We start from the raw sequence: 10,784 nt of genomic DNA, 5'->3' as shown, positions 1-10,784 counted from the left end.
GGGGAGGGGAGGGGAGGGGGGATAGTAGAGGATAGGAAAGGCAGCAGAATACAACAGACACTAGTATGGCAATATGTAAATCAATGGATGTGTAACTGATGTGATTCTGCAATTTGTATACGGGGTAAAAATGGGAGTTCATAACCCACTTGAATCAAAGTGTGAAATATGATATATCAAGAACTATGTAATGTTTTGAACAACCAACAATAAAAAATTTAAAGAAAAAGATATTAAGGGCATTAACACATTTTTTTTACCCTTCAGATTACTATCTTTAAATTCTAATAGTTGGATCCTATCATTGTTTATATAGTTGGATTAATTGTCACTAAATTAAAACAAGTAACTCAGGAGGCTGAGATAGGAAGATTGCAACTTCAAGGCTAGCCTAGATAACTTAGTAAGACCTTGTTTCAAAATAATAATATAAAAGGGATAAGGATATAGTTCAGTAAGAGACCAACTTGGGTTCAATCTCCAGAAGCACAAAAAATAAAAAAGAATAAAGAAAAACATGGGTACCCTGAAGCATGTCAGTAACAACATCTATTACTTCTGAATTTTCTGTTTGTGGACCTTTAATCCTCATTGTTTCTTTTTATGTATTGTGGTAGCTTATTTTGGCATCAGCAACCTCAAATATTTCTTTTCTCACTCCTGTGTAGCATTTATCCTTTTAATCTTTCCCAGCTCCTAAAGCAAAGGTGTCCACCATGGTTGAGACCTCTAAAAACACCTCTACGATAAATATGGTTTTCAGACAAGAGCAGAATTCCAGGATTCAGTTATTTATTCTGTGCTCGAAGGATTCTGCAGCTTGGCTATTAGCAGCACAACCTTCAAGCTCTCCCTCCCTGGTGAATGAATGATTCCCAAGTTTCTTGAAGGGCTTCACTGAAAATGATATTTCTTTTGATGACACAACACAACCAATATAGTTTTCCTACTAGACAAAATTTATTAATAAATAGAAAACTGAATTGTTAGAGCTAGAGCACTTTTGTCAGCCGAGAAACACTTATCTTAGGTGTATGCCATTTGGTTCCAAGTAGCCAAATGAAAAACAGAGCTTAAACCCAAGCTGATCCAGTTTATTTGCTTGAGGCCATTTTTTCTGTTCTTTAATTCATCATGAAGATAATATAGACTATTGTAGCAGAAGCTGTTGGCTGCCTACCTGAAAGCCTGCCCTAATCATCCTTGGTGTAGGACAAGTTGTTTGGGAGTTTACCCTTCTCCCAAGGGACTCAGAATCAATTCTTATACTAGATCAATATGGTAATTTGAATTTCTATGTTTCCCTGTTTTTAAATGAATTCTCAATTGTGCACCCACCACACTATCAAGATGGCAGTAAAGAAAAGTTTAAGTCTTTGAAGATATCTTTGAACCACCAAGTAAAGCAGCAGTGGAGATCCTTTGCCTTGGACCTTTTGTTAAGGAAATAATATGTATTCCTTATTGTTTAAGCTGTTTGGTTCCATGTGAAGCATTCTAATTCATAATCTGTGAGAAATATGGATAGTATCTTAGAGAAAAAAAATCTAAAATAGGTATTTTCTACATATTAGTCAAACATAAAAATATTCATAATTACAATCAGGGTGATTATTGGTAGACTTAGGAATCAAGATAGAAGATTCTGAAATCTAATGTATATATATACACATTAGATTTCAGAATCTTCTATCTTTATTTTATTTTTATGTGGTGCTGAGGATTGAACCCAGTGCCACCACATGCAAGGCAGGCACTCTACCATTGAGCATCCCAGCCCTGATGTATCTTTTTGATTACAATTTTTTTTTAATTTTTACATATTGCTGTGAGACCTTGGGGATTGCTTAACCTCTTTAACCATCAGACTTTTTTTTTCTTTTTAAAAAATGTTGTAAGTAGACCAAAGTAGTATTCACTGTTTTTTTGTACTTAACTACATAGTGCATGTAAAGCATATACAATAATAATCTTGTACGTTTTGTTGTTCTGACTGTTTTCTGTAGTTCTACTGATTAAAAGGATTAGTTGTACATACTGTCATGAGTATTCCATGTGCCTAGATAATTATTCTATCTTTGTATTTATAACTATTCATTTTCTTATGTTACATTGCTATTATAACACCCTCCAGTATTAGTCATATTCTCTTCAATATTCATAAAATAAGAACTTTTGAAAAGAATTCCTTTGTTTCAAAGTATTAAAAGAATGTAACAAACACAATAAAACATTCACTGAAAATATAAATATATTGATATTAGGAAAATATATTTTAAAGACAGTTATGGAAAATAACTCATGTCAGAAAATTCCAATGAAATCTTGAAGTATTATAATGATAATTCTGTTTTGAATTCTTTCCACTTAAATACATATAGATTGTTTCTGTTGTATACTATTATTTTATGGAAAGTAACATACATAAATTTCATAATCAAGGAAATATGTCTTCCTAAGTCCTTTTAAGAGTGTCTTCTCATAGAAAATAACATGTAATTTTATGTCAAAGTATATTAAACTGTGAATCAAAAATTATGCTTAATTAGTACTATATACATATATCAAAAGCTTTTTCAGCTTACAACTGAAGACTTTACTTGAAAGATGAATGTTTTCTATTTATAGTTATGTTTTTAGATAGATAAAATATTTAATATTTTATCAGTGAAATTCAACACAGAATTATCATTATAATACTTCAAGATTTCATCAGAATTTTCTGACATAAGTTATATTTCATAATTGTCTTTACAAAAATATATTTTCATAAAATATTTAGAAAATATTTTATCCAATTGTATGTCTCTTACTTCTCTTATAGATGCAAATATCAAATAATCCATTACACTCAAAATAGTTAGATATTATACTTCACAGGCCTATTAACATAATAATATACACTGGATGAAAAAATTCCATGACATTATGAAGTTTCCTGACTTTGCTATCATATTTAAATCTGACAATCTTACCTAGCTAGAACTTTAGACCTCTGTGTTTTAAACACACATTTTCTCCTTTTTATAGAAGACTATAAACAACTGTAAGTAGTATGACTTCTGATTAAAGATATACTTTTTGTAAGTGATTTCTCTGTGAATGCTTTGAAGACCCTCATTTTACTGCCTGAAGTTTCGGGGTACAGTCAGTGTGGTCTGAGTAGACATTGAAGCCTCAAAGAGGAACAACTTGAGAGACTCTAGTACAGTAAATCATTTCAGCCCAGATGGTATTCATCTCAAAACTCTGAAGACAGCAAAGTGTGGAGGAGCAAACCTGCAGGCAAGGATGTGTAAAAATAGCAGTGTCAGTGCACCTAGGATGCACGCTATCCTTGTGCTATGGGGCCATTCCATTGTTTTGACTGCTGGTCCCTTAGATCTTATTCTTGGATTTGTTGAGCTCACCATTGTGAGTATTCTTAAAAATAGAGGAAATCTACTTGCTCTTTATTTGTGTTTATTCCACTGTCTATAACGATGAATAGGATACATGTTTTAATAACTCCCAAATCTGTTTCTCGGGAATCTCATAGGGAATTAAAAAGTAGGAACTGAAGTGAGCCCAAGATATGAGTTCCTGTTTTCCTTCTGCCCTAACATCCTTCCTGAGAGACGATTCTGATTCAGCTCGCTGAGTTTCAGCTGGTGCTGTTCTGTTGACTCCCAGCTCTCAGGAATGCCTGAAGAAGTTTATGGAAGGAATTCTGTGGGGAAAAGCAGGCTCTGGGTAAATATGCAAAAGAAACAGGAGTTACAAAAGTTTATTACTAGAATATTCAGACAACCCAGAAAGGAATTTGATCAATGACCAAATTCTTTTAGGGAGAGGTCTTTATCTCTGCCATCTGGTGATCTGGCCACCTTTCCTCACAATGGTTTTTCAAAAGATCACAAGCAAGTCTTTGGTGTAAATTAGCTTTCTCATCTGGACCGAGCCAGATGTAAGGAAGACATCAGAAAACTTGAAATTTAAAGGCTCTAATTCAAGTCTCAGCATAGTTTCAAGTTGACTACTAGGTAACTCCACATGGATGTCCTCCTGGTGTTAGAAAATCAATTGGTCCAAACCTGATATAATTACCAGTATCATCAGTCAGAGAACCAATAGAAACAGATGGCATTCTCAAATTAGGACCAACTCCCATTTATCTAAAGTGTATGACTCTTAGGAATGTTTGATTTACAGAATCTTTCTACAGATGTGTGTGATTGTAGAAAACCAAAATGCGTAGTACAGAAACTACACCATCTAGTACTAGTAACAACTGAGTTATTAGTACCACCAAGTCTGAAAGAAAAAGGAGAGAAAACTTGTACAGAAATCCAGAAGAGATGTAGAAAAGGCCACACTAATGGAAACAGTTAAAGGAAAAAGCCAACCCAGAATGAGACTCAAAGGAGGTATCCACAGAAACGCTTTCCTATCTGCCATTTCCACCATTGGCTGAATCCAACTGGAAGTTGTAGATCAAAAACAATTATGTATTGTATATAAGTCCTTAAGATATTTAAGAGGTAGAGAAGGATGGGAACAGATCTGAAAATAACTGGCATACTGCCATTTACCATTCCAATTTTATCCCTACCTAGATGAACCAGTTCTCTAAATGACACCATGGTTTACCTAAAGACATCCATCAAAATCTACTCTTAATGGAAATTCTTAACATGATCCTTACAATCTCAACTCCTTGCAAAGATCTGATTTCAAGTCCCCATCTATTCAGTGTATGAAATATTCTTCATTGTTGCCTTTCTGAGTAAATTCTGAGCTGGATCTGTTGGTTCATCTCTGCTTTCTATTCCTTAACACCTAGTGTATGGCCAATAAGTAATTGTTAGTAAATGAATTGCTTCACTTAGAAGGCTACGAAATGGTACAAAATCGTTTTACATAAGAGATTGAGTTTATCAGATTTCTCAATGAAAAAAAGTTTACTAGCAAAAAATATAAATAATTGTATACAGAGGGCTACTTTAACAGTAGGACTGCTTAAAATGTACTGCAATGTTTAGCTAAAAAGTCTTGAAAGCCTGAATTAACTAATTTGCTCAACACTTATAGGTTGAACATATACTATATAAATATACTATGTGCTGTTAATAATATATTATGTCTTAGCCAGGATATTAAGTACTGGTGGTACAGTTCTTAACAAATATGTTGCAGATTTGAAAAATAAAGTAAACAAGGTCATTTCTGAAAGTGATAAATGTCACAAAGAAATGACGAGGCCGAAGTAATAGAGTGATATAAAGAAAAAAGTTATCAGTGATAGGAGGCTAATGAATGGAATGAAGAAGCAATTACAGGGAGGTATGGGAGCCTAGGAATGGGGAGCACTTGGTGCAGAAGAACCAGCAAGGATGCCTAGCAGATGCAGAGAAGGGCATGTTAAGAAAGGCTTCCCAGAGGGCAGATGAGTAGATGGTGAGAGTAAAAATGGGGGCCAAGTCCTGAAAGAGCCACCAGCCACACTGTAGCTGTGGTGACTCTTTAGCCTGGTGTTTAAGGATCCTTTGTGTTTCAGTCCTGATGGATGAAAAAAGATTTATGTCCTGCATTATGTCAATTTGTACCCCCTGCTCTGAAGACAGGGGGCTATTTAAGCTCCCTAAATGTTCCATGCTGACTATTCCTTCTGTAGTTCTACCCTCTTATTCTTGTTGGCCAAAGAGACAAGATTCTCTTTTTTTTCGGGAGGCCCTCTATTTCACGCTCTGTCCTGGCTTTCACAACTCAACACAAAGTATTTCTAAAAACAACTTGACTTCTTTCCTCTGTTTTCCAGAGAAAATTCACACTTTCCCAGACATTAGCAAGTCTAAACTAAATAGCAGTATTTTAGAGATGAAAATCCCTACATTCTCATCACATTAACTCTCTATGCAACATGCACCCACTGTAACATATAGAACTCCTTGGGGGGGCATCTGTGACTCACCAAATTTTTCTTCCTTGTTTTAAGGGTAAAAGGTTTGCAATTACTCTGAATATTCAGGGCCAAATATTAAGTTTAAATTTAATTTAATCTGTAATGTAGGGAATATTAATAGAATTGAGATCAAATAAGTAGAAAATAATTGATTTTAATTGTAAATATGTCTCTAATATTAGTATGGAAGTATCTTCAGGTTATTAAATACTTTTTTCCTTTTTGCCACTATAAATAACACAACTTCATTGGTATTCTGGATGAGTGGTACTGATATGATTGCAGACAGTTGAATTACACATATATAACAAAAATTGAACTAATAAACATCTTTTCCATAATTTACTGGTCACAATTATACCCTGATGTTAAACCAAGTCAAAAGTAGCAGTATAGAAGCAATACAGAAAATAGAAATTAAAGTATTACTTTATTATTGCAGAAATTCATAAAATTAACATAAAAATAAATTCACAATCAAAATACGTCATTATTGAAATACACATTGACTTTTGTTATCTAATGTAGTTGCTTTACATTTTTATGGCTATAAAGACATCAAATTTAAAAAGTAAAATTCAAAAATATTCAAATAACAAAAATTCCAAGATATCATTTTGACTTTTAAGATTTCTCATCTAACCAAACATTTAGGCAATTGAAGTTAATGCTAATTATCTAGGTAATGTTTTAAAAATAGGTAAGACTATATAACTCACAGATGTGTTGGGTATTCTTATTAACATTTCCATTTTGACAAGCTAATAGAAACCAATAAAATTGATCAGATAAAACAACCTGTTAACTATAATCTCATATTTTAATGTAGTTAGTTAATTTTATGTGCATTTATATTCATCATAAAAACAAAATGAAATTTTGATTAACATCTTTTGTCTTCAAGGGAAACTTTAATTCTCTACTAGTGCATTTACTAGAGTATTTTCTTAAGAAAAAAATAAATCTCTGATCCTCATGTCATATACCTCACATTTTATAATTAATACATTAAATTCATCTTAATATTTTCCTTATTAATGATGGTTGTAGCATTCCATTGACTGGCTACAGAGACTTGCTTTAAAGAAAGTGGCTGTTAATGATCTGTGACTCAATGAATGATGACTCCTCCAGGTATTTGGATTGGTGGAGAATCTCTTGTTTGACTTGATATTCTGTAGAGTCTATGTAAAAGCAAAAGCAAAAGTCAATAGTATGCTAGTATAAGTATTTTACAAATACACTTGTTTTGGTTGAAGTCTGTGCTTAAAATGGGGAAAAATAAGTTTCCAAATGTAAAGTCCCAGTTACAAAATATTCTAATGTGTTTCTAAGGACTATCATATATTTAACTGTAATATCCATATTGTCATTTTTCTTCTTATTCTTCTCTCTCTAGTTTTTAATTTTTTTTTCCTCCTGTTTATACCACTGAGCTACATCCCAAGTCTCCTTTTTATTTTACTTTGAGACAGGGTCTCACTAAGTTGCCCAAATCAGCCTCAAACTTGTGATCTTCTTGCCTCAACCTTTCAAATCTTTGGGATTACAGGTATGTACCATTGGACCTGCCAGGGATAGGCCTTCCTATGCAGGCAAAGAAAGAGGTGAAGTCACAGTTAATTCATTGGGAATTATGTATAGCTTACATGTGATTTATCTGTGGTACAATATCATCAGTAAAAACTCACAGGCCCATGTGGCTAGGGTGAACTTTATACTTTACCTATGTGGCTAAGAAGTAAAGATCAGTGACCCTTAACACAGGAGCTCTGTTGGGAAAGAAAACTGTTTCTCCGAAATAATAGATTTGTCATTGAATGTCTAAGCAAGTAGAGTAGCTGAGCAATGTTCTCAAATATTTCAAACCAAATAAAGTGTAATAAATTCCAAATGGTACTTTTCTCCCTTAGAAATAGGCCTTAATTACTTGGCCTTTAAACTGTATGTTAGAACGCATATAATAGCTTTTCATAGAAATAAAACTTTTAAGGTCTTGGAAAAAAGCAGATTATTTGGTACTGCTTTTGGTAAACAACATATTAAACACTTAGCAGGATTGAATCCAATAAGTAGATATACTTTCTTTAGCTGCATTGCATTTAAAAATAAATAAATTGAAATGTCTTTCAGCAGAACATATACTCTTCTGTACTTCACCCTCTGCTATTGTTACACACTCCCCCGCTTCTGTCTTCCCTTGTCTTTTCCTGGGTGTCAAGGCCTGTTCATCTGGGATTTCTCAGGTTGTTTCTGAGGAGCAATATGTGTATGTGCATTGTGCAGGTGACTGAGCCAGTCTGTGTGAATGTCAGATGTCAAGATATCAGAGAAATAGCCAATAGTTTGTTTCCTGTCTATGTCCAATCTTAATGATATAGTTTATGTGTATATAAGTATATTTACAGATGTATGTAAATGCACTCTCTGTTTCATTAACATTTATGATACTCCAATTATACATATACACATGCATAAAGTAAAAGCAAATGAAAATGATTGATATTTAAATATGAAGTTATATTTTAATGGAAGGTAAACTAGTGCATATCATCTTGTATCTATTTGTCAAAACTAAATAAGTTTAATGTTTTAAATCCCCTAAATTCAGAAGTCTAGAGTTTGATTGAGTCTCTAGCCTTAAAAGTCTCAGACTTGATGGAGAATTACAATACTCCAGTCATGAATGCTCTCAAGGAAAATGATTTGGAAAGAATCAACTAATGTTAGGTAATGACTATGTCTGTGAGGCCTCATCATCTTAGGTAAATAAAAACTTTTTGAGATACACAATAGGTTAGTTATTTGAGTTCACTGATTCTACATATAATTTGAATAAAAATATAACAAAATTTCATTTGTATTTTGCACAAAAACCAAGAGGAAATACTGATAACAGTTTAATTGGAAGCAACATGCAATGCATATGTGCTTGTAAAATGCAGTGTAAGAAAATCCCCAATGATCACATTTCCCTTACATTTGAAGACCATGAGTAATGTTTCCATGGACCTATCTCACATAAAAGTTGATTTAGCATGTCTTAACAGAGAAGCTTTCATTCTCAGGGCCTGTGTAAGCTCACCCATTGTGAAATGTGCTTTAACACAGCTAAATGATTCCCTCCAGCCCTTCCCTTCTGAGTTATGTTCAGTTACCTCAACTTGAGCATAACCAAGAGAAGGATTCCACAGGTGACTGTCATGCACATCACAGCATAGATGACTTGCCCTAGGAATAAAAGACTTTAAAGATCACTGGAGTTTTACAGGGGATAAATAATAAAAGTATTATAGGGGACATATTTTTTTAACTGACCATTGAAGGAGGAATGAAATCCAGTTAGAGTAATTTCCTTGGCATGTTTTCGTTTATACAATGCAATGCCCTTGAAATTAGACAGCATTGGGTAATCTGAAAGAAAATGACAAAAGTGAGATTCAAGTTTTTAAATATGGTGTATTTGTCCCCTTGATTATAATTTGCTTAATATTAAAATTAAAAGGCAACAATTTATTTCAATGATGCTATTTTAATAAATTTGATAATTTGCATGTAATCAGGAACATCTTAACTTTTAAGTTTGTTCCCTCCTCCTTTTAGTCAGATAATTTCTTTATAGAAACTTTTTCAAAACAAGATTAGTTAAAAAATGATTATATTTTATTACTCATTGTACCCAAGACAATAACTTAATGCTATCCATTGGGATATTGAGAAAGATTTCTTCTTTATAAAAGTGATTGTTTTAATGTGCTTTTAAGAATGTCTTATTTCACTAAGATCCACAAATGAGTACACATAAAGGAGAGTCCTTAAACTAAATGCCCACTTGTTCCTCTGCTCAGACACTATAATACCTGGCTTTGTTTATCTATGATGTTCTGTTTCCCTTTGACCCAGGCTTACACCACACCCCAATCTGGCCTGTGAGAACTTCAGTCCACTGTTGAGACACCCTGAGAGGATACTTTAAGTCACTCTGAGGCCCCAGTCTTCTTGGGGCCTTTTCCTAGTCCCTGTGAAATATGCTCCCACTGTTTTCTAGTAAGCTTACAACTCTAGAGAGCATGCTTCCTAGGAGCCAGGTTTTAAAAAGAAATCATTCTCTGTGGGATATGTTCTTTTCTTTGTTTTTTCCTCTTTAAAGACAAGAAGATATCGTCTTAAAAATGAATGGATATATTTTAGCTGGTTTTTTTTTTTGATCACTTCAAAAAAAATCACCCCAACTTTTGACTCAACACAACACACATACAAATATAGAATATAACCAATAGCCCAATAATAAATTTCTTCAATGATGATAATTCAGTTCAATTGGAGGCATTTAGAAAGAAAAAAGAGAATAGAAAGAAAAGGAAAGGAAAGTGAGGGGAAACCTCCAACACAGAGAGGCTTTGGTGTTCTCTGATCTAGAGGTTATATAGGACCTGGAAATAGGAGTAGACAGTTGTTTACAGAAATGAGTTAAATAGTGAGGTCTTACATCCAATGAAAACTAGTGACAAAGGTTCTGAGTAGGGACAGAGACGAGAAAATATATTATCAAAGTTTCCACCCAAATCTCTCTCCCCTCGATTGCTGCTGTTCAGAATCCCTTGAAACCCAGAGGTTGAGCTCTATGTTAGGAATAATCAGTTAACAGATAGGTTGGAATTTCAGTATAAAATTTCCAGAGTGGGTTGAGGAGAAGCAATACAAGAACTAGAAAAGTACTGATTGGTTCTTAGAAAGCTCATTCTTGGGCTGCGGAGGTAGCTCAGCAGTCTCTCTCTCTCTCTCTCTCTGTGTCTCTCTCTCTCTCTCTATCTCTCTCTCTCTCTCTCTCTCTCTCTATATA

The 10,784-nt window shown here is 33.7% G+C and overlaps 1 protein-coding gene across 1 annotated transcript in view; it reads right to left on the bottom strand.

The window, feature by feature from the left end:
* Positions 1-7,052: 7,052 nt before the first annotated feature.
* Gfral (GDNF family receptor alpha like) overlaps positions 7,053-10,784 on the bottom strand; it is a 57,972-nt gene continuing 54,240 nt past the window's right edge. Inside the window, exons 7-9 of the mRNA XM_015487389.1 lie at positions 9,260-9,355; positions 9,100-9,172; positions 7,053-7,125 (exon numbers count right to left, since the gene is read on the bottom strand). Of these exons, the coding sequence (XP_015342875.1) occupies positions 7,053-7,125; positions 9,100-9,172; positions 9,260-9,355 (242 nt within the window). The remainder of the gene's footprint in view (positions 7,126-9,099; positions 9,173-9,259; positions 9,356-10,784) is intronic.

This window comes from Marmota marmota, unplaced genomic scaffold (assembly GCF_001458135.2).
Source record: "Marmota marmota marmota unplaced genomic scaffold, marMar, whole genome shotgun sequence".
NCBI classification, from domain to species: Eukaryota; Metazoa; Chordata; class Mammalia; order Rodentia; family Sciuridae; genus Marmota; species Marmota marmota.
This window is presented reverse-complemented; position numbering and strand designations above follow the sequence as displayed.